Below are 23,578 nucleotides of genomic sequence, written 5' to 3'. Positions count from 1 at the left end.
CATTGTGACTTGTTTGTGTGCACGACTCAGGTGTGTTGGAGGGAGAAGAAAGGCCCCGTGTGAACTGAAGACACTCTGTAAACAAATTCTTTTCTTTTTATTCTTTCCTTTTTCTTGGAATCTAATCAAAATTCATCTCTTTTTTTTTTTTTAATTATGGAGAACCATCTGCAACCTTTTAAACAGCTTTTGATAGGAAGAAGAAAAGAAAACAGCAGTTTTCTGTTCAAATAAGAAAGCAGAGTTGGATGTGTCTGCATCAGAAAACTAAAGACATACTCAACATCCCTTATTTCAGAACGCAGTGCTCTATCTTTTAGGACTGGGATGAGATCTGGATTACCCATAAATTCAAACAAATGAGAGGTTTGTTTTCTTTCATGTAGGAATACCAGCAGCTGCAGACTTTGAGCACAAGTCTTCATAGTTACTAAGAAACCAGGCCTCTTCCTTTTTTTCCCCCCCGCCCTGCCTCCTGAGGCTCCTCCCCGTCTCCAGATGGCTGTTGTGGTTCCAGCCATCCTGGCAGGGTTCAGGCAGAAAGGAGGAGGAAGAGGAGAACGCTGCACCTCCTGGCTGGGTCAGCCTTCTGTTAGCATACTTCCCAGAAGCTTCACTGCAAGAGTTACTGCTTCTGTGTCACCTGCAGAAGTGGCTGAGAAAGGGAGTTGTGGGGATTGATCCCTTGTCACTGGCACCTCCCCCCTCGGGCTCACAAGGAGTCTTAAAGGAGGGGTGCCTGGGTGGCTCAGTTCATGATCTCCTGGTTCGTGGGATTGAGCCCTGCATCAGGGTCTGTGCTGACAGGGTAGAGCCTGCTTGGGTTTCTCCCTCTCTTCCTCTCTCTGTCCCCCGCTGCTCTCTCTCTCAAAATAAATAGACCTTTAAAGAAATAAATAAAGATGAAGTGTGTGTGGAGGGCGTGTGGAGTACCTAGAACAGTATATGGCTCACAGTAGGCATTTGGTAAGTGTGGTCTGTTATTACTGTTACGTTAAAGCTTTGCACGTCTGGCTGCGCAAAACCAGCATCGGGCAGTAGCGGTTGAAATAGGTCCTCCTTCGGTCAGGCTTGCCAGGAACTTCCAGGCCACGGGCTCCCTCATTGCCCCCCCTGCCTTCCTGAGTCGTCTTGCCCAGAAGGTGGTACTCCCCAGCCCTGTGGAGAACAGAGTAAAAGAAAAAAGGATTCTGAGCGTCTCCCGAGAGATTAAGGTTAAATATAAAACAAGTATCTTCTGGCAGGCCTGTTCAAGTGCCTTACTGTGGCAAGTTATTCAGGCTTCGTTTCTGGAAGTCTTTGGAAGTGGAGAGAGAACTCTTTCTCTCGGATGATTAAGACAATTTGGCCTGAAGGCAGGGGATGGGCCACGTGACCTCTCAAGGTGGCTTTCTTCCCTTTGACTCAGCAGAGTACCTGCAAGTTCCTTTACTTTCTGGTGAGGGCAAATTTAGAAGTACCCCACAGCAGAGAGTGGGGGGGCGGAGGGGGAATCAGCCTTAAACGACAAGCTCTCTGTGTGTCTGATTCTGTGGCCAACCTACGTTAGCGGTTAAAATCTTTGCGTCTGACAAAGTAATTGTTACATCTGAAATAAGACTTTGCAAGCGTACTTACAACAGTAGGGTTAAGAATCAGGTCACGTTTACTGGTCACTGACGAAGGGGCAGGCCGGTGTTTTGTGCGCGTGAACTCGTGTCGGGATTACTCATCCATTCCCGCCCTCCCCTCGCAGACCCAGCCGCTGTCCCTTCCCCTTCCCGAGAAGCCGCAAGCCAGACGGCTCGGTGACTCCTTCGTTCAGTGTCTTTATTGAGCACCTCTTAGTTCTGAGACACTCCTAGAAGCTGAAACACAAAAAGAGTAAGCCGCCTGCCTGAGGTTGCACTGCTTCCGAAAGCAAGGACAGGATTCAAAATCCAGTGAACCTTTTTATCCAGAACCTGCGCTCCCTCCACGTGTGCCGAGTCCCTAAGTGATCTCGTGAGGTCAGGGTTTTCAGTACCTTTTATGTGGCCATGACCAGATTTATGTGCCCGGTGCGGCTCTGTCTCCTGACCTGTAGATATCCCTTCCCAGAGGCCTGTCAGACCCGGCGTGCCCGGGGCTCACCTCCCGATGGCACCTGCCCCAACTCTGCCAGTGGCAGTGCTGGTTTTCCCTAACCCCGGGGAAACTGCCGGTAACTTTCCCTCTCCCTCGAGATCTAAAACAGAAACCGAAGGCTTCCCGTGGCCTGTCTGGCTCTTTGCCATCCGCCAGAGCCTCCTCCCTGACCGTTGCTCCCCCCACAGGCCCTCTGCTCCCCCCACACTGCCCTTCCGGCCCCCAGATGTGCCAGGAGTGAGCCCACATCCCTCACGTGACCATCCCCCTGCCTGGGACGTGTTCCCGCGGGTGGTGCCTGCACCTGCTTCATGGCCTCACAGGACACCCTGGTAGCGGGGGTTCTCTGGGTAGGCTGTGAGATACCAGCTTGATTCCAGGCCTTTCTGCCTTCCTGCTCTTCTGATTCTCGTCGTGTTGATACACGAACTGTGTACGGCCTGTCCCTCCCACTATAATACAAGCTTTACGAAGGTCGTGAATTCGTTTTGTTTCTTTAAACCTTGACTCCACGACTGAATGAACGAACGCAGGCCCGAAACGCTTGGCTCACAGCAGTTGGTTCGGCAAATAGCTTCGGGTGGCAGAGCCGCGACCCCCCCGAAGCCAGAAGCCGCCCAGCCCTCCCGCGGCGCCCCGCGCTTGTGCCCTCTCGGCGGCCAGGCCTCGCTTCGCACGAGGGAGGCTGGAACAGTGACAGGGTCTGCGCTAAGTGACTGGGTCAGGTGCATGTATCCTTCGTAGGGGACCCATAGAAATGTAAGCTGTTAGTGATGTCACAGCGCAGCTCAGACTGCGGTAGCCTCCCTTCGACAAAACCAGATGACTGACGCATACTTAAAGGTAACCAGTTCGCTATCAATTTATTCGTAAAGAAGAAAAAGTTCTGTTTTCTCATCTGTCATTTTAAAATCCTCTTTTGTCTCTGAAAACAATAGGAGACAAACTTTTCAGTTACAGTTCCTAAAATGTTTATGGTTTTGACCTATTTTTAAAATAGGATTCTACTGTAAATTGAAATTTCTGTTAACTCTTAATCATTTGAATAGACAACACGAATAATTCCCCACAGGTTTTTAAACCCCTTTTTCCACTTACTCTTTTTACCAAATCTTATTTCTAAGCTTAAGAAACATGGCAAAATTATTTTATTTTATTTTTTTATTCTCAAGTTAGTTAGCATGCAGTGTAGTCTTGGCTTCAGGAGCAGAACCAAGTGATTCATCACTTACGTGGAACATCCAGTGCTCATCCCGAGCGTCCTCCTTAATGCCCGTCACCCATTTATTTAGCCCATCCCCCAGCCCCCCTCCCCTGCAGCAACCCTCACTTTGTTCTCTGTATCTAAGAGTCTCTTATGGTTTGCCTCCCTCTGTGTTTTTATTTTATTTTTCCTTCCCTTCTCCTATGTTCATCTGTTAAGTTTCTCAAATTCCACATATGAGTGAAATCATATGATATTTTTCTTCCTCTGACTAATTTCACTTAGCATAATACCTTCTAGTTAATGGCAAGATTTCACTTTTCATCACCGGGTAGTATTCCATTGTACTCACATGTGTATACATTGTACTCACATGTATACACCGCCTCTTAAATCTGCCTTTGTTTTCCCTCCCTTATCAGCCTTGCGATGGGTCGTCTCCTGAGCAATGGAAAGTCTAACATCAGGTTAACAATATCAACTCCGAAAGGTCTGGAATTCCAAAAATCAGACCTTAAATTTTCGTGCTAAAAGAATTACTAGAACTTGCTCTCAGAGAAATAGGTTCCCTGGTTAAGCCATAAATTATATCTGGCCATTTAAGCTGGGCATTTAAATAGTCCAGTTATTGGCAAATGGATATAATGTTTTTAATTCCTAAAGAGAACTCTTTATTTCAAACCTTTTTACTTCTGTTTTCTTGCATTCTGGGCACTAGAAAGTGACATGTACCGTGAGGAAATTGAAACTGTCCCCACGTTAGATCTGTGCCTGATGGATCTGGGGAGGTCTACGCATCTGTCCTGCTTATACGAAGTTTAAGTTTCCCCTGACTCTTTTCCTGATCTTGCCAGAAACGGCGGTTTTTGATCCTGGTACGTGTGAGACCTGGGGCCGGGCGGCTGTGACACGGAGCTCTGTCCGCAGGCTAGTTCTGTGAGTGAGCCCTTCTTCCTCCCCCGTCACCGGGTGGATGGAGAGACATTGTTCCAGCTCAAAGAATCATTCTTCAGGCCAGTGTGTAGGAGTCAGTGTGCTCTCACCCACTTCCTGCAGGCAGGTGACCTGTGCCCGGGCTTAAAGCCTTCGGTCTCAGAACTCCTCCGTCCTTTATTGTAAGGGCCACGAAGCCGTCTGGTGTGTGTGGCTTGTATCTGTCAACATTTACCGCATGTGGAATTAAAAACAGAAACTTTAAAAATAGTTATTAATCATGAAATACATGACAGTAGCCAACTCATTGAATGTTAACATAAAAAAAAATCTGTTTTTATGGAAAATCACTACTTTCCAAAACAAAAACAGTATTGTTTTATATTTTTGCAAATCTCTTTAATGTCCAGCTTCATGGGAGCTAGCTAGATTCTTCTCTCTGCCTCTGTGTTCAGTCTGATGGGACATGTTGTTTGGGTTGAAGTAGTTGGAACCACAAATACGCAGTTGGAAAAGAAAAGAATTTTGACAGCTTTGCTGTCATACCTAACTGTGGGTATTCTTTGATGACTCCACCAAAACTTGGCAAGTGGTAGTTTCTTAAAGGTTAGCTGCAGCGTGGATTCTGAAACCACATCAGTAAACTTGTCATACTCTGTCTCATTGAAACGCCTTGGTCCATCTTCCATTTGGTGGGTTTGGAAACATCGGACCTGGGTCATACGAAAAACACTGGTTCGCTGGGACGTGTGTGTTTTCACGGTCCTGTGACGCATTTCCCTGGGCAGTATGAAAGAGCCCACCACATGGCAGTATGAAAGTTGCCACCACCACCGTTCTCAACAGAGAGGTCTCTAGAAGTACTGCCTTATTATCCGTTTACAGTGGTCAATACTAACTTTCCATAATTGCAGCGCATACCTGAAAGCTTGAATTGTGTCATCGGTAACAAATACTGTCAGTTTTTCCTGAAGAGACAGGCTCACTTCGTTCATCTCTGAGAACGTGTCTGCCACATACGTGCGTCAGAGTAACCATAGTCTGTCTGCACTTGATTCTTTCAAGTGGAAAGCTGTGCCGCGAGAAAGCCCGAGGTCACCCCCACGCCCCAGCCAGCCACCGACCTCCTGTAAGCACCCTTCTGTTTCATCATGCAGAATAATAGTCGAGATCTATTAAAATTAGTAATCTGTACTGCTTCATCAAGGACATGTTTAAACGAACATACTTTAAAAAAAAAAATGTTTTTTAAGTTTATGTGTTTATCTTGAGAGAGAGCCCCAGCAGGGGAGAGGCAGAGAGAAGGAGAGACAGAATCCCAAACAGACTCCACACCACCAGCGCAGAGCCCGATGTGGGGCTCAGACCCGTGATTGATGGCAGGGGCTCTTAGGAGTGCCCAGGCCACACTTGGAACACCACCACTCTAGGCCGGTTTGCACACGCAGGATGCATATACTAGGGCTCTGGGAGAGCGTGGGGCGAGAGCCCCCCCCCCCGAGCGGCAAGCGTAGGAAGCTAGTTATCGAGGGCCCTTTAACCCTCGTGCAGCCCTTTGGTCCACTGAATTGTCCTCACGCCGTCAGCTCCCTGAGGGCAGAAGTGTGTTCCCTGCGTGCCCATCACACGTGGGGTGCTGTGAAGCCAGGGGTGGCCTACGAAGAGGGGCTGGCCCTGGCCTCCCTCCCACATCAAAGCTGCCTCGTCCAGATTTGTGATCCTCGGGGGAAGAGGGACAAAGGATTAACAGCCTTGCGTTTAGATCTGAACACGCTTTGCAAAACCCGGAAGACAGGAATGAAGTGCCCTTACCCCCATCTCTCCCGTCTTGGAGGAAGCTAGCTCCATTTGGGGAGCAGCCCCCAGGAGGGGCGGTCGTGACCAAGGGGGAGGCCCGGATGTAGCAAACCAATGGGCCAACGACCAGACCTTGGCTGCCGTTCTGTCATCCGACCGGTGCAGACCAGTGCGGAGACTTATTTATTCGGCACCTTCCTGAGGAAATGTTCTGAAATCTTATTAAAGAACTATTAGAGAAGTAAGGCTCTTACTGAAAGCAGATTGGAAATTTTTTAGCCAATTACCCTGAAGGAATTTCAAGTCTTTCAGTTATCTGTGATATTGGGAAAACAAGAGTAGTCCCACAATTTCATTTTAAATGTTACTTTTCACTTACTCTGCTTTATCTGTAAAAATTCTTAATGGTTGCGGAAGGATTACAAGCTCCCAAGTAGAGCGAAAACACTAGCCCAGGCCAGCCGGTCCGGAGCTACTGTCTGGACCACGTGTGCTCAGTCCGGTAGTTTTTCCTGCCAGATGATAAGCATTTCGTAAACGTTTGCTAAAATTTTAATTTTTGTCAAAAGGATTATAGATGAAATTTTATCTTAAAAGAACAGGCCAACATAATCCAGAAAAACATCAGCCCTTTCATGTTAAATTCAAACAACACAGAACTTACTAATTAAACTTTGGAAGAGATTCACTGAAGATGATTCTGGGATGAATTCCAGATTCACCTCCCACCCCAGAAAATTGCCACAACTGCTGCAACACAACATCCGTATTATAGACTCTTGCCTGAGTCATGGACCATCTTCAGTCCTCGTGTTCATATCAGTCTTCCTCTTACCTGTCTGATCTGGGAGGGATCAGCACTGTAGGGAGCAGTTGAGTTAGACATGGCTCCCATCCTTTGACCTCATTTTTCTCACCTGTAAAATTAAATAATATGTCTGCTTCAGACAGGGCCTTGAGGATTAAGGGATAATCTGTAATGCATTATAAACCAAAAAGGATTTAAAACGAGACAGGAAGATTGAATCAAGAGGATGGACTAAGAACACATACCTGCTCCACCATTGCCCCCCCCCCCCACCATCGCCCCCGTTCAGAATCCCCTGAAGTGACAGAAACAAGTTTCGAAAGATTGTGGAAGGGAAAGCAGATGAAACGAGAGCCTTGAGGAAACCAAATGAAACACCCCCTCCCGCCTCCCCTCTCCCCACCCGCCCCCCCACCCCCCGCCATGGAAGAGAAGGGTGCTGTAATGGTGGGGAGGTTTAGGAAGATGTAAAACCATGTCCGTGGCTGGAAACAGGGGCACCAAGGGAATTGATTGAAGACTGCATTTGGAACAGCCAGGCTGGTCTGGCCCTGCTTTCTAACCAGGGATGCTCAGCAGTGCGGTCGTGGTGTTCATTCCCAGGTTACAGCGGGAGCCATGCAAAGCCAGACCTCAGACGGCACCACCCTTTAGGCAACCAGGAGGCCCAGGGACGGGAAACAAATCACTTGCATATCCCACCCAATAGCGTACTCTGTCCCTTTTCTGCAACCACCAGAAGAAAGCTATTTTGAATGAGAGGTAGTGTCCGCAGACAGGCAAACTGAGAATCTCAAATCAGAAAATGAACACCTATCTATCCAGCATATACTAAGCATTTAAAAAACAGACTCAACAAACTGACAAACCCACAGTTTGACAGAACAGAGCCCAAAGAATAGAAGATGGTTGTAAAGTAAGTAATTAAATCTTCATATGGAGACGAATACTGGGAATCCACAAAGGCCAAACCAGTTAGGGAGGCAGGAATTTAAAAATCAAGTATCAGCAAAGGATAAAGAGCAAGCAAGTATGGGAGAAAAAGGGAGACGGGAGGTGGGACCCAGAGCTTCAGAACTGGGGTCACCGGAGTGGGAAAGCTAGAAGGCTGAAGGGCCAAAGAGAATTTTGTAAAAGAGAAAATTCAGAAGTTGAAGAAAGACACAAGTTATTACTTACGTGGGAGGGCATGTTAGGTGCCAGGAGAGATGTGAGTGTGACATGAGATGAGGGAAAGAAGCAGTGTCGTGATTTAAGAGACTGTCACCACTTTCCTGTTGGAAGGATCTCCTCCACACTCCGAGCAACAGCTCGAGTAGGATAAACATCCGCTGTGGCATCAGACAGACCTGACTTAGGGCTTTGGTCCTTCCTTGTTCTTGTTCATCCTTGGGTAGTTGAGTTAACTTCTCAGACCTTCAATTTTATTGTATATAAAGGAGATACAATAATACCCACTTCGTCGGTTTGTCATGAGGTTAAGTGCAAAAGAATGTACATATGCACACACACATACATGCATGCACACACGTGTACATTGTCGGTGCCCTGTGTATACCGGGTGAACTAGCAAACTCCCTGTTTTTGAGAGTTCGTGAACCGCTTTGTAGTCTGACCCCCACTCACCTGTCGCTTCTTTCCTCCTCATTCAGTCCCTCAGCCAGTCACGTGTTACCTTCGTACCTTCCTCTCACCCCCCAACAAACTGAGACTCTGACCCCAAGGTATCTTGGACATGCTTCTGTGCTCATGCACACTTACACCCTACTCTGTGGAAATACATGCTCATCTTTGTTAGTTTCTTGAGAGCAGAGATCACACCTTACTTATTTCTGGATCTCCATTTTTCAGAATGGTGTCTTTCACGTAGGAGGTGCTCAAAAGTATACAGCCACACTTGGGCTTAGTGTTTCCTTTTAATTTTATTTGTCAAGTTTATTCAACAGCCAGAAAATATTAAGTGCCTTTGAATCGTTCTGTCTTGCACCTTGAGAAGTGGGGTAAGAGGAGTGATCTCTTGTTCATCTTTATCCACTAATAACACTTGGTCTTTCTTGTATTGTCTTGGCCATAATTTTTCAATGATTTGCTTACAATTCAGTCAGCGCAATTAACAAACTTTACTGAGTTCCTACCTTGTCCTAGGTGTTGTTCTCAGGGAGCTTGAGGTATGTCATTGAATAAACCAGCCCCAAGTCCCTCACTTGTAGAGCTCACAGCCCCATTCTACCGGAAGGACGTAGACAGTAAAAATAATAAGTAAGTACATAGTATATTAGAAAGTGGCAAATGCTGTAGAAAAAAGTAGAGCACAGTGATACGGATGAGGGTTGCCAGACAGGGAGATTGCAATCGTGATCTGAACGGACCGTGTTGAGATAGTGTCATTTAAGCAGAGACTTGAGAAAGGTGAAGTTAGCCATGCAGATGTCCAGAGGTAAGAGCATTCTAGGCAAAGGGAATAGCCATGAAAAGAATGACTCCACAAACTTTTTTTGACCTGAGCAAACAAGAAACTCTGCTGTCAGCTGAAATCTAGGAAGCTTGGCTGGAGCAGATTTAGGGATAAGATGAGAGGTCCAGTGGAGTCTGGGCCTTGTTAAATTTGAGATGTCTGTTAGACATTGAAGTTGAGGTGTCAAGTAGGCAGTTACCACTTGAATGTAAACTTTAAGAGAGGTTCTTAGATCGGGCTAGTTTTTGCTATTTAGGATGTATACAAAGCAAGAGACTGGACAAAATCACAAGGGAGTTTAGGTCAATAAAGAAGACGAGGACCAAGGTCTGAAGTCTGGAACTCTCCAGCTTTAAGAGGTCTGAGGAAAAGGAGGAACCGACAGGTCATCTGGTGAGGTCTAGCCGGTGACACAGGAAGGAAACCAGGAAATGCAGCAGCCTGAAAACCAAGGAAAGAAAGGATGTCAAGGAAGAGGTCCCTTGTAACAGATGGTGAGCAGTCATTTAAGCACAAGGACTGAGAATTGAGTATTGACTTCAGCTACTTGCGGTTGGGTGGTTCCCTTGATGAAAGGTTTAAGGGGTGTTGTGGGGGAGGATGGTTTCAATGGATGTGAAAGGATGATGTACTGGAGGGACGGGGTGAAGCAGGAAAGAGAACGTCATAGAGTGGGAACAGGACACTGAGCGAGGTGGGGAAGGTTTCTGTTATTGGTAATGGCAAGTCTAGGGCATGACTCTTTTAATGGCTAAAAGAGCCTAGAACAAGATGGATGGACAAGAGTCGTCCAGGGAATTGAGACACCAGCTTGTTGGAAGGCTCTTCTGTCCATCTGCTGAAATCCCCACGACTTAGGACAGTGATGCTATTGGGAGTTTCCGAGTTGGGTGTGGGTATGGAGGAATGGAGCACGATGGTACTGGGAGAGGGAAGATGCTCCCCCCTTCCTCTGGGCCCAACGGTACGTGAGCTGTGGGAGATAAAAACTGGAGAAGGCTGCCCGGAAACAACCCAGGAAATAACTGTCAGCGGAGGAGAATCAAGTTTCCAGTGAGGAAGGAGTGGTCCAAGAGGAGGCTGAGACTATATAGGCAGCTTTGCCAGTGGTGGGCTGTGAATTCCAGGGGGGCCTGGGGGAAGAATTTCAGAGTGGAGTCGGTGCTGAGGGTGGACAACAGCAGGCGGGCAGGACTTTAGGAGTCCTGGGGATAAGAGCATCCTAGTGGTCGAGAGCTTCCCGAGCTGACATAAAAATCAGCAAGAGGCCTGATGAAGTTGGTTTCAGAGACTTTAAAGTAGAAATTGGTGGAGAGTCTTGAAGAGGTTAAAAGGACAGGGGACAGATCAATGTCAGGATTGCCTTCTTGATCCCACAGAGACAGGGTGATCTGGGGACAGAGGTTCTGTCCTCCTCTTGGACCCCTGTCCGTGGAGAATAGAAGGTCTCAGGAGTGGTAGACTTGGTCCCAGTACTACAGTTTGCTCCTTGACCCCCGTGTTCTCTCCCAGCGTGTGTGCTGGCGGGGGGTTCGGCGGGGGGAGCGTTCTATACGCTGGTTGGTAAAACCAAGAACCTCTGGGAAAGCGAGGAATTCTGCTGCATACCTACACTTCCCTCTACCACTGAGACGGGGTAGAACAGCGGGGAATAAAGGGCTTGGGCAGACGTGGCCATAGGACCAGCAAGGGGAGCCCACTCTTGACCTGTTCAGGGAGCAGCTTCCCTGGATCCCTTTTGATGGGAGTTGATGCGTATTTGGCCTACTGTGTTTTCTTACCTACTATTAATGTTATTGTATGCGTAAATGAAGAGATTTTTAGTGTCTTTTCCCTTTTGCCTTATGTTGGGTTTTTAGTTCATCCTTGGGAATTAGGACCCATCTCTGGTTAATAGACATTTGAGGTGCACGAGATAAAGCGCTGGCAGAGCAATTCGGTGGAGCTGACAGGTATAAGAGTGGGGCTCAGCTGCTCCCAGCTTCCTGGCTTGACGACAGTCTTGTAATAAATAATCAGAAACTGGGCAAAATGATAGCAAATGTCAGTTTCAAGTTTTCACCTGTCAAAAGTGAGATTGTCTTATCACCAAACCATTGCTGGACCAAATTATGCTACCTCTTATCCTCCTCCTGTTCATGGGAAACATTCTTCACCCCCATTTTTTTTTTTTTTTTTTATGCTGAATGGTGTTAGGGCACTTCACAGACAAATTTCCAGTCTGCACTGATGTTCATTACTGCTCAGTCCATTTGATAAAGACTTGGTTTGGTCAAAAAGCTCTTGCTCGACTCCTATGTTGATTAGCGTCAGTGCCTGTCACCGACAGCATCGCATTAAACAGTGGAGGCCTGTCTCAGGAAAGGAAATTCTTGCAGTTCTATGAAGACGTAATTCACTTCGTGCGACTGATAAAATTCTCAAAAACATCAGGGTTTTATTTGTCTAAGGAGCCATTCTGCTGTAACTTCTGACCTTTGGAAAGAGGACCGAGGTTCACTTAATTTAGTGCTGTTTTCCACGAAACATTAGCCAATTTTTTTTTTTTTTTCCCCAACAAAATGAGAAGTTATTTTGACTACTTTGTGGCCGACTGCAGTGCATGAGCCATCAAGAATGTCACAGCTGCCCGGGGTCCGCACAGGACCTACACTAGGCCCGTGGCTTGATGGACGGGGGTGCTGAGACTGTGAGCAGGATGCCCCCCCACCCCGGGAGCCTGGCAGGTGGACGCCCAGGTTCACACGCAGATGTTTGACCCATCGTTGACACTGACATTTCAACAGGGCGTTCCTTTCTGAATTTCTGTCCTCAAGATGAAAAAGAGTATTCTACTTAAGCAATTCTCCTATTTAAAGCTGTAAAACCTTAAGAGGGAGGAAAGCAATATTGTTTCTTTCATTCTTGTTTCTGCTGGATTTTTTTTTTTTTTAATGTGAATGTTTCTTTGATGTTTTTTTAGCCAGTCCCTCTTGTTTCCCTCTCACCATAGATCTGTGTGCTGCCCTGAAGGAAAATTGCAACTGTTGAAAGGGAGGGAGGGAATTTGAGACCAGACAGACAAGTAAAGCAGTTGTAATTCATCACGATCACACGGCAGTGAGTTTCACGTGGACCCTGACTTACATTTCCGGGTGCGAGGAGGGGTCATGGAAACCCCAGAGGGGCAAGTGAGACGTTCGGGGAGGGAGCGGGGCAGGTCTGGGTGAACCGCACAGCCCGCCCCCCGCCCCTGGCATAGGTCTTCAGCACGTGGTGACGTTGGCACCTGAGCTTCGAGTGTAGGTGCTGTTCCTTCTGAGCTGTGTGACCTGGTGGCTCAGTGTCACTGTGCCTCAGCTGCTTCATGTTCAAGGATGGCGACTCTGTGGAGGTTCAGTGAGATCATGTCTGCAGAGGGGCGGTCAGTGCAGCCTGGGTCTCACTCATCAGAGGCCCTTCCTCCCACGCTCCCTTCCTTTCTCCCACGCCCTCGCGGAGTGCCAGTTCTCCATCCGAAGACCTTTTTTTAAAACTCTGTAGCCGCATGCGATTCCTCAGAAAAATTACACGTTGCCACTTGGTATATAATAGGTCAGGTGTAAGAGCGACTGCCCTGTTCCTGGGCAATGCTTGAAAAACCCATGGGGCTTAACACAGAACATTCCAGAGAGCGTACATTCCATCTCCATGCCAGCAGGCTCCCGTCATCACCAGTATGGGACACTGTGTTTAATTAGCTAGTGAGGATGTGAGTAAGCCAGGAGAACAAGATCTGACCTATATTTTGCACATGGAGGAGGCATTTTATACGGAGGAATATTCTAGGCTCGGCATTTGGTCAGTGCTTCTTGACCCTGATGGAAGTACTTGTAGACTCAAATTCTGAAGCCTGTTTCTTGCATTCGTGCCTCGTGTGAGCCGTTCCCCCGCCTGCAAGGCCCTTGCCACCATCTCCTCTCTGTTCCCTCTCCCGACCCCTTCCTTGGCTTCCCCCCTCGGGTGCTCAGAGCAGCTCGAGCATTAACGTTGTCCAGGAAGCCACCACGACGCAGCCGATGGTGGGGGCGCACCTCCTCCGTGGACCCCGTCCGTGTAGAGTGGGGCTGTGCTGGGGGGCAGGGGTGGGGGAGAAGCAAGGACAGGGCTGTTCTGGGGAGCCACGCTGACTCTGGGAGATTGGGAAAGTTCCCCAAGGAAGTAACATTGTGGCTAAAGACTGAGTAGCAGGTAGCTTGGAAGGAGAGGAAAGAAGAACATTTCTAGCAGAAGGCAGAGCAGAGGTGAAGGCCCTTGCTCACGCACTTGAGGCAAAAAGGGACGCCCCCCCCCCCCCCCCCGTGCTTACCCCTTCCTCCTAGGATCGCCGTGCTGTGCTGCGGCCGTCGGAGCCGATGAGTCTCTGGTAGTGCTCACCTGACAGTGAAGCGTGGGGAGGAGAGCCAGGTGTGGGTTTGACCAACGAGCATGTCACCTGTCTGTTCTCTGTGAGACTTGAGGCCGGCGCCCTGGCTTTCAGATCTGCAGCATCCTTAGCTATAAAATGGGTATGACACTCATACTCACCTCGGGGGCTGCCGCGAGGACTCCACGGGATCTCGGCAGCTGGCATTCGGCAACACTCACAGCGTGGAGTTTATTATTCATCTTGCAACTTCTTAAGGTGTTAAGCAGCTGAGCTGATCATTTTCCATTTTGATTAGAACTTCTTACTTGATTGCATGGGGTTGGAATAATGAGAATGTTTATTTCCATGACAATCCAGGATAACAAATTCAGGACGATTGTTTCCCTACAAAATTAAGTAGAGTGGGAAAGCGGACAGCCTGAGAGGGTGAGTGGAAGCTCCCCCTTGGATCCTCAAAATAGCGTCATAAACTGCTTATATCTGCCATGGGTTAGTAATCTAGATTTTTCCATAGGTCTGTTCCTATAAAAAATTACGCCTGATTGAAATATGTTGTGTACGTGTAGCCTCCTTTACATCGTCTGCAGCAGAATGGCCCTGGTGACGGGCTCCCTCCGACCCCCGCTTTCTCAAGGACGCTGTACGTGAGAACGCAGACGCGCCTGTGCTTTGAAAAGATGCTCGGCCTCATCCTCACACACGTGGTGAGGCTGCCGTCACCGGACGGCAGGGAGCCCTCCTGCTCTCCTGTCACGACACGGTCATCGTGCCGGCCTCCTGATCGGTAGCCACTTCCTGACAGTGACGGCATAGTCCTGGGGAAACGAAACGTGGAGTCTCAGGCCTTGTTGTAAAGCCCACAGGTCACACAGCATCGGGCTTTCTGGGAGGTTGGAGCTAGAGAGGAAGGAAGGTCCTTGCCTTCTGGTGGACAGAACCCGTGGTTTTCCTCCCTTTGTACCCGCGAGGCGCCTGGCACGGGCAGCTGCACTTGTCCGCGACCCGCCCGCGGTCTCTGCAGACTCTTCCTCCAGGACGGTCTTGGTATCCGTCACGCGCAAGAGGCGCTCACTCCGTGCTCACTGGCCACTTGCTGTGGCTCAGGTGTCAAACACAGTTATGAGGCATTAAAGTTGGAAACCTTTGGTAACTGTTTTAGAATACTTAGCTGAATGTGATTCAGACTCACAGCCAAGTCATTTTCTCCTGCGTTTTCATCTTTATTTACGTTTTTATTTCTTGCGTGTTTTGTTCGTTGCAGTGGTGCTGATTACTATGATTACGGACATGGACTCAGTGAAGAGACGTATGATTCCTACGGTGAGTACCTGGCCAGAGTGAACCGGAAGCAGAGCGGGGGGATGGTCCCAGAAACACCTTCAAGATCTTAACGGAGGAGAACGTACCTCATAAAGACGTTTTGACCGAAACAGCAGCTTCCTCTCCGTTCATCTGTACATATCTAGCTATTTTCAGAAGCTCCTTTAAGATTTAAATTTAATATTTAAAGAGGACCAAATACTCATAGAAAATTGCATAGACTCACATCCTCAACTTAGATTTTCTGTTTGGGTTGATTGCCATGTGCTGATTTTCTCAATTATGGAATCGTTTGCCAAACTGCAGACACTTGAAAGCGTGGCGCTTTTTGAAGTGTCTTCGCTTCTTGACAGTAAAGGAAAATGAAGTCATTGAGTCTGCAGCTCTAAAACGATTCTCCCACCCCCATCTTCATATTTTAATTCCTCTCCGATCGCAAATGCTCTGAAAACATCACTGTGGGAGTCCTTCCATAAAGGTTACCAAAGCACTGAGCCAGGGACAGGACGTCAGGCCCTCTCTCCAGCTTGCGGGGAGACAGCTAAACCCGTCTGAATTCAGTGGGAGCTGGTAGAGATGCAGGAGAATCCGCGTCCGAAGTCTCAGTGTGCAGAAGGAGGACAGGTTTAATTAAAAGAATTGGCGGCAGCAACATAATGATAGTAAGAAGCTCCTTTGCCGGAGGGCAAAGAGATCAGAGAACAGGAAGCTTCAATCAGTTGCAAAGCTCTGATAAAATGCCTGGTATCCAGCGCAAGTGAATCAGGATTCTGGTTAATGGATGTTCTGACATTTCTCTGAACATAACTGAAAAACCATTTTCCGGTGTTCCTTTTGAAGTGCATTTTGTTATATCACCTGCCCCCAAGCTGTGATGACCTCACCTTGGATTTTTTTTTTTTTTTGTTATTTGTAACAAACACTTAAGAGAAATACCTTGGTTTGCTGGATGCTGTCCGCTTAAATTGATGCAAGTTAGCTTGAGGGAGTGACGTTGATTGCATGTTTGTATCAAAAGAAGAGGTCATTTTAAGTGTTTTTCCTTCACAGCCTTTTTAAATTGGTCTCAGTGGACACATGGCTTTTCACTTGCTGTACGTTGCCGCAGAGACGTTAACCATTTATTTGCTGGCAGAGACTTGTGACGACTGGGTGAAAGTGCCGGGGTTGAACAGGTGTTTAGTTTCAGGAGGTCTAGATCACGGATGCCTCTTGTTACTCCAGACCCGTGTCTGGGATGGAGGTACTGGTATGATGCCTGACAACGAACATTCCGTCACTAGGTGTATTTCGTATCCAGGAAGAATTGTCGGGGCGTTCGCATTCCACCCAACACAACTGTCCTTCACTGAACTCTCCGTGGAAGGGCCCGGGAGACATGGTGTCGGCGATTCTCTTTCCCTCCCCATCCCCGCGTTGCTCTTTGTGTTTGTCTCCTTTTGCCCGCACACATTTTTATCTGCGTTTTCTATGTTTTTGCTGTTCAAAGAAATCTAAGTGGGGGCGCCTGGGTGGCTCAGTAGATTGAGCATCCGACTCGGCTCAGGTCACGATCTCACGGTTCGTGGGTCGGAGCCCCGCATCGGGCCCTGTGCTGATGGCTCGGAGCCCGGAGCCCGCTTCGGGTTCTGTGTCTCCCTCTCTCTCTGCCCCTCCCCCGCTCGCACTCTGCCTCTCAGTCTCAAAAATAAACATTAAAAAGAAAGAAAGAAAGAAATTTAAGTGATCCTCTTCCCATTCTCTTTCCCATTCAGAAGTATCTTGACGTTTAGCAAAAGGCAGTTCCCTTTGCTGTTGGAGCTTGTGAGCTTTGGTTAAATGAGTGGCCCAAAGGCAAGTTCTTGCGAAGTCGGTTGCCATTGAAGACACAAAACTCATTTTTCTTCCCATGCTGTTAGGTTTTGTTAAGGGGACAACCATTTTCCATTGTGTCTGTGATTTTTTTTTTTTTTTTAAGTAAATACCGTTGGTTTTTTCCTAGTGCATCAGGGATATATGTCTTCAATATGACAGCTACCGTTGGTTCAAGGGTTAAGTTAGATTCTGAAAAATGAAGCCAGCGGGATCCATGGCAGTGATCTAATTGTGATTCGTCTTACTGATTTTAGGGCAAGAGGACTGGACTAACTCAAGACACAAGGCACCTTCAGCGAGGACAGCAAAGGGCGTCTACAGAGACCAGCCATATGGCAGATACTGATTGTACTGTCTGATGTTGTGAAATAGCCAATCTCCACCAGTCCTGTATACTGTTCAAAGTAATTTTTTTCTATGAACAATCCCTTTTTAAATAAATCAAAATGCTTAAAATCTGAATGGATGGAACTTTAAAACTACTTTGTTGAAACATCAACCTGGGCAGAAAAAAGGAAAAAAAAAAAAAAAAGACATGTAAAATTTTGTTATTTCCAGTCTGTATATGAAAAAAATAGGTCATCAAAAGGAAAAAAAAAATAACTTTGATTAACTAGTGTTAAACAAAAAAATAGGTTTACTAAATATGTTAATCCATCCTTTTAACATAAGCCTCACCTTTCATTTTAAAGGTTTCCATAGAAATTTAGTTATTTTATCTTTCAGCCATATGCTAGTTTTTTTTTTTTCTCTTGCCAACATGCGTAAAAAGGGAAGCCAATTACAAGTGCAAATAATGTGGTATTCTTTTGTAACTCAAGTCTTGAAATGTTCTGTAGTGTTAAGCAAAGTCTCCTCTTGCTTGATACTAAATAAACTTTTGAAAGAAATTTCGTGTGTGTGAGCTAACAATTTCATGTTTTGCTTATTTAAAAAGGCCTTCATAAATAGTTGTAAACAGGGAAAGAGTTCATTTAACAACGCTTGTCATAAAAGGGTTCACACTAAACATTGTACAACTTACTTAAAAAATGGTATAAAATTAAATGTACCATTCTCTACTCACCGTAGATTTAAATGCTGTTTAAAGAGTCCAAATGGTTATCAAGCTGCGTGAGTGACACGTTAAACCTACGCACAACCAAATCTTGTTTAAAAACTGGTTTTAAAATAACTATACTGATTTTCTGAAAAACATGTGATCAGTTTTCATCTTGTTGAGCGTTTTTTCACTAGTGCAACTTTGGATTTTTTATGAGAATTTTGGTACCTTAATGAACACCTCGCTCCATGCTGGAAGCAATAAGCACAAAGCTTTTAAAGACACTCTGACTTGACTAATTGAGTCGCACTCGCCAAGGCTGAGGATGTGTAACCCTTAAACGGTCTTCATTGTCAAAGGTAAATAAATCAAATAAGATTTTAATCTCACTTAATTTATCTTAATATAACTAATAAAACCAGGGAGATTACAACTTAGCAAGTTTCATTATCCATTTTAGAGAGGTTTTAAGATCACCTAAATTCTCATTTTAAAAAGTTTAATTTGTTTTAGTAATCTAAAAAGCCTTAGTTCAGTCAGTTTAATTGGGGCCAATTATTCCCTATTAAACAAATGTAAAACCTCATAACTAGTGGTTTGTAATACGTTATTTGGTTAGTAATTGAGGGCACTTCTTAAAACTGACAAATATTTAATAAAGTTATTCTTTTAATCGTTTGGGTTAAGTTTGTTTTTTTAATTGTAGATGATATAAAATGTTTAATTTTTATTTCTTAAGAGATTTCCTTCTCTTTGAGTAAAAAGGCCTTTTTTGTTTGTTTGTTTGTTAGGAAATGTCAGCCATCTTGGGAAGTCAAAGGAACTGGTTGTGCCCGGGGAGCAAACAAAGGTACGTGCCTTTTGTTCCAATTATTTTGATGTGTTGCGGAAGATGAAGACAATTTCATGCTTATCTACAGTCACATGGAAAATATCCCATGCTGGTTCCTGTTACCAGCACTAGTGATTACCGCAAATTAACTCCTCCAGTAAGCAAAGACGCTTCCTGAACGTGAACAAGTCAGACCCAGTCAGCTTTGGTTGTGATGCACAAGGCAGAGACACCAGTCGTCCCACTATTTATTAATATTTGGATTACTTTCTTCGGTAAAAAAATACGTTTAGTCAACCATATGAAAAAATTTCCAAACTATTAAGGGAAAAAAAGCAGTTTATCAAGCCTAATGTATAATATGAGCCCAGTGTTATTTTCTAAAAACGGACCGTGTGGCAGGACACCTGGGTGGGTCAGTCGGTTAAGCGTCCGACTCTTGTTGTCAGCTCAGGTCTTGATCTCAAGGTTGTGAGTTCAAGCCCTGCATTGGGCTCCATGCTGGGTATCGAGCCTGATTTGAAGGAAAAAAAAAAAAAAAAAAAAAAATGCGTTCTCTCTATATATTTACAGGCAAAAAATTACACTGATAGGCTGCAGATTTTTGACAATACGTATCCTAGGGCTTCTGAAAGTCTGATTCTGTGTGTGTGATTTTCCTTTCTGATGTTGCAAAATAAACTGTTTTATAAATAAGTACTATAAAGTGTGTTTTATGAAATTGCATAATTCTTTTAAAAATCTAGGGATCTGTGAGGGAAATGTATTGTTAGTTTTGGTCTCACCATATTCTTGTGTTTTTCTGAACCATCAGAAACACTGCTACTTAAGCTCTTATATTCCCAGAGAGTCTTAGGTTTTAAAAGTATTTGTATCTGAGCTCTGCCCCTTCCTGTGTACCTTGGGACAGCAGCTCAATGAGAGTGACGCTTATCTCATATAGTTGTTACTAAGAATTAAGTGAGCGAATGTTAAAGGGTGTTTTGTAACCTGGAAAGTCATACAGTAACGTGAAGTGTAATTGTGAATTGTGTAATTGTGAATTGTGAATTGTGTAATATTTAATCAGTATTGGAAATAGCTGAGCGTTTTTCCCCTCCACTGGCCAAAATTAGCCTGAAATCAAATTACTGTTAGGAAGAGGATAGTTCTTTTTAGTCTCATGGACCAAAATAAAGTTTTGGGGTTTGGGTTTCTGAGGGGTGGGGAGAGTCTTTTCTTGCACAAAAATGTGACACAGAACACATTTTTTTTCAATGTATAGTGTTACACTGAAGGTTGTCACTACTTTCCTTCCATATTAAGTAATTTTGGAGGGGGGATTAGCACACTGAATAATAAATGTAGGTTTATTAAGTGAGGGATTAAAGATCAGTCCCCAGAGGGTAAACCCCCAGGCTTACCTAACCCTCTTCATAGCTAAGTCTTAGGAATTATTGTTCAACTTTATGTTTATTTTCATTTTTTTAAAGAACCCATAGCTCCCCTGGACTGTAAAAAGGGATTGTGAGCCAGAAAGGTCTGGAACCACCAGGAATGCTATCGGACAAGAAGCCTCCTGCTTGGCCTCAAGGGCTTCTGTACTTGGCACGTACCTGCCAAGCCTTCTCTCTCCCTGTTCCTCTGAAGTAATTTGGAGGGCGATGGGAGGGGTGGACCATAACCATACGTGCTGGCCCCCGCTCCTTCGCCCACGGAAACCAGGCCCGTTCTCCAGGACGTGGCCTGGTGCCCTCCCTTCTGTGGCCACCATCCCTCGGCCCTCTCTGAATTCAGTTGGTACTTCTTTGTTTCAGCGTTGATGTCACAGGACTTAGATTGGCTACAAGTTGCTGTTGCGACCACACACGAGCTTATCACTCTCAGTAAGTGATTTCACTGAATCCTTAAAGCTTTAAGAAGGTGAGTGTCATCCCCTTTTTACAAAGGAAGACACTTAAGCTTCTAGGGGTGAAATCACTCACATCAACTCACACACCCTGTAACGCGTAGAGCCAACGTTGAACCGTCGCGTCCCGTCCAGAGTCTGTGTTGTTGGTGGCCATCACACTGTCGCTCCTCTGGACGAGCACTGACTCCCCCGTTGGACTAAAGGCTGTTTAAGAGCAGGGGCTACTCTTTATGTTACCTTGTATCCCTGGAAGTGACTCCCACAACACTGAGCATTAGTTCGATGTGATTGAGAAGTACTCCCCGCTCTGGCTCTCTTCCACCTCTGCCCCAGATTCCCCTCCTGGAAAATTTCCTTGACTGCGTTTAGGCTCTGAATCTTCTCATATTCAGGAGATGCCTTGTTGATCCGCTATCAGTATTCATTCAGGTCCACTGACCCAACCTCTGCTGTGCTGCAGACACTGTGCTGTGGGACGTCGTCCCGTCCCCGAAGACGCAACAGCCTGCGGGGGAGATGGTCGAGGAGGGTGTCGGTAGGACAGAGGCAGGCGCGTGGAAGAGAGACGCTCCTGTTAGGTGGGTGGGTGGAGGTGGGGCGGGTGCCAGCAGGGGAATTAGCACCAGGAACAGAGAACCTGACCACATGGGGGAAGGTGTTCTTGGAAGCACTCCGGTCCCAGCTCCGTCATCTACCGGCTTTATGACCTTGGTTAGGTTACTAAACCCCTCTCGACTGCAGCTGCAATGGCAGTTTCCCCACCCATAAAATGGCACAGTAATGAGACACCCACCTCAGTGTCGCTGTATAAGGACAAGAAACGTGCGCGGCACTAACATAAGTATTTGCTCTTGCTTGTTGCCTTATGTAAGTACTTGGAGCTATGAAAAAGCACGATTATCTAGGAAATCAGTTATGTTGGGCAATCAGAGAAAGCAGCAGGCGATGCCGTCTGGGTAGGCACGAGACGCGTGGTGAAGGGCCTTGTGGTTCCTGCTAAGAAGCTTAGACACGCTCCCCATTCTCAGTAATAATATCCTCCTCATCTCCAAACTTGCCCTACTCCAGCCCCCGAGGCGGAGAAAGTGCCTTGGGCATCTCCATTCCAGCAAGAACTTTGTAGGAACCTGTTTGCACGGGCTGTCGATCCGATATCCGGACACACTGTCTTAAACACAGGGCCCTACCTTTCATCCTCGACCTCCTCTCCGCAGAGTAAGGGCTTATTAGCAAGACCATGAATAGGAAAGTGTGGTCGGGGGATCAGTAGGATTCCTAACACACAGTGTCAGGGGTGGTAGGAGGAGTTAGCAGAGAGCAAACAAAACACCCGCTCATGTCAATAGTATTACAGTTCAGACAGTCTAGCTCATCGGTTTCACTCACAATTAGACAGTGACTCTGCTCTGGCCAGTGTGTACAGAGAAACGAATCCCACATTCTAAACCGAATGATTTGGAGAAAAAAATAAAAATGTAATCAGAAGTCTAAGTAACCAAAACGTAAGCCACTTGATACGATTTAGGTCTTGAATATAAATAATAAAGTTTGTTACTTTCTATGCAAATAATGTCTACTGCTTATATCCGTCAATGTCTTATACAGATAGAAAGGGAAAAATAAAACCATCATTGTGTTTGAAATAACAAAATCTACCTTGTCTTGATTCTGTTTCCATCTCTGAGATGGGTTGTAGGACATTTCCCAGTCTGACTTGCGTCCTCCTCTCGTCTAATCCAACTGATTAGATTCTCAGTGGGATTCTGTTTCAGTGATGAGCACCTAGTCCTGAAGTTGTTTTTCAGATCTTTGTGTGATGAGGCCCTCAGGGGCTCCCGTGGCTTTCAGGGTAAAGCTCAGATCCCTGGCTCTGAACACAAAGCCCGGCCCCATCTTGGTCCTGCCTCCCGGCTGCTCCAGCAGGCTCTCTACCCCTCCCTGCCCTGCTCCAGCACTGCTCTCCCCCCCCCCACCCCACCCCACCCCGCCCTGCTCTGGCCTTGCTATTGAATATCCCTCACAGTGCTTTCCTGTCCTCCTCTGCCTGAGTCACATTTCCTCGCCCCTCCCTCTCACCCAGCTCTTGGCACAGCTAGTCATTAGGGTCTGTCCAACTTTGAAGTGAACCGTAAAGCTTGGCCTTGCCGGGGAAGCCTCCTTGGCACACGGTCTCCACATCAGGCCTGGGTGTGGGATCCCCGGGGGCGGAGAACTCTTGTAGCTGCCCGAATTCTGCAAAACAGTGTCCCTCGAGGGGCTGTTCACTTTCCTTTCCACCCACCCTCCGACCGGCATAGAAACATCTTTCATGTATGGACCATGTCTTGTGCCCACGAAGCGGCAGGTGAACAGGCAGTCAGATACACAAGCAAACCTGATGAATTGAGGCGGCACGGTGTCTCCGCAGCACGGGAGACAGGACAGGACGTCCTTGGTCTCACCGGGCGGAGTCAGTCACCCTTCCATTTGCAGAGAATTTAACAGGTTTAAAAAATATATTTTGTCCGGGGCGCCTGGGTGGCGCAGTCGGTTAAGCATCCAACTTCAGCCAGGTCACAATCTCGTGGTCCGTGAGTTCGAGCCCCGCGTCAGGCTCTGGGCTGATGGCTCAGAGCCTGGAGCCTGTTTCCGATTCTGTGTCTCCCTCTCTCTCTGCCCCTCCCCCGTTCATGCTCTGTCTCTCTCTGTCCCAAAAATAAATAAACGTTGAAAAAAATTAAAAAAAAAAAAAAGTGATAGGAGATGCATCATTTAAAAAAAAAAAAAAAAATATATATATATATATATATATATATATATATATATATATATAGTTTAATGTTTATTTTTGGGAGAGACGGAGAGACCGAGTGAAGCAGTGGAAGGGCAGAGAGAGAGGGAGACACAGAAGCCGAAGCAGGCTGCAGGCTCCGAGCTGTCAGCCCAGAGCCCAACGCGGGGCTCGAACTC

The 23,578-nt window shown here is 46.5% G+C and overlaps 1 protein-coding gene and 1 long non-coding RNA gene across 4 annotated transcripts in view; one reads left to right on the top strand and one right to left on the bottom strand.

The window, feature by feature from the left end:
- KHDRBS3 (KH RNA binding domain containing, signal transduction associated 3) overlaps positions 1-17,754 on the top strand; it is a 183,113-nt gene extending 165,359 nt beyond the window's left edge. For both annotated transcript variants that reach the window (XM_045453580.1, XM_045453581.1), the window contains exons 8-9: positions 14,952-15,010; positions 17,119-17,754. In XM_045453580.1, the coding sequence (XP_045309536.1) occupies positions 14,952-15,010; positions 17,119-17,210 (151 nt within the window). In that variant the 3' untranslated portion in view covers positions 17,211-17,754. The remainder of the gene's footprint in view (positions 1-14,951; positions 15,011-17,118) is intronic.
- Positions 2,944-8,138, bottom strand: LOC123585418. 2 transcript variants are annotated; one of them, XR_006706148.1, is made up of 5 exons: positions 8,028-8,138; positions 6,876-6,957; positions 6,420-6,552; positions 5,165-5,315; positions 4,734-4,956 (listed from the first exon to the last, which is right to left on the bottom strand). It is a non-coding gene; the product is annotated as an uncharacterized LOC123585418 (long non-coding RNA). The 2 variants fall into 2 exon arrangements; XR_006706149.1 differs by lacking the exons at positions 4,734-4,956; positions 5,165-5,315 and adding an exon at positions 2,944-3,031.
- Positions 17,755-23,578: the final 5,824 nt, after the last annotated feature.

The sequence above is a fragment of the Leopardus geoffroyi genome, chromosome C3, assembly GCF_018350155.1.
Source record: "Leopardus geoffroyi isolate Oge1 chromosome C3, O.geoffroyi_Oge1_pat1.0, whole genome shotgun sequence".
NCBI classification, from domain to species: Eukaryota; Metazoa; Chordata; class Mammalia; order Carnivora; family Felidae; genus Leopardus; species Leopardus geoffroyi.
This window is presented reverse-complemented; position numbering and strand designations above follow the sequence as displayed.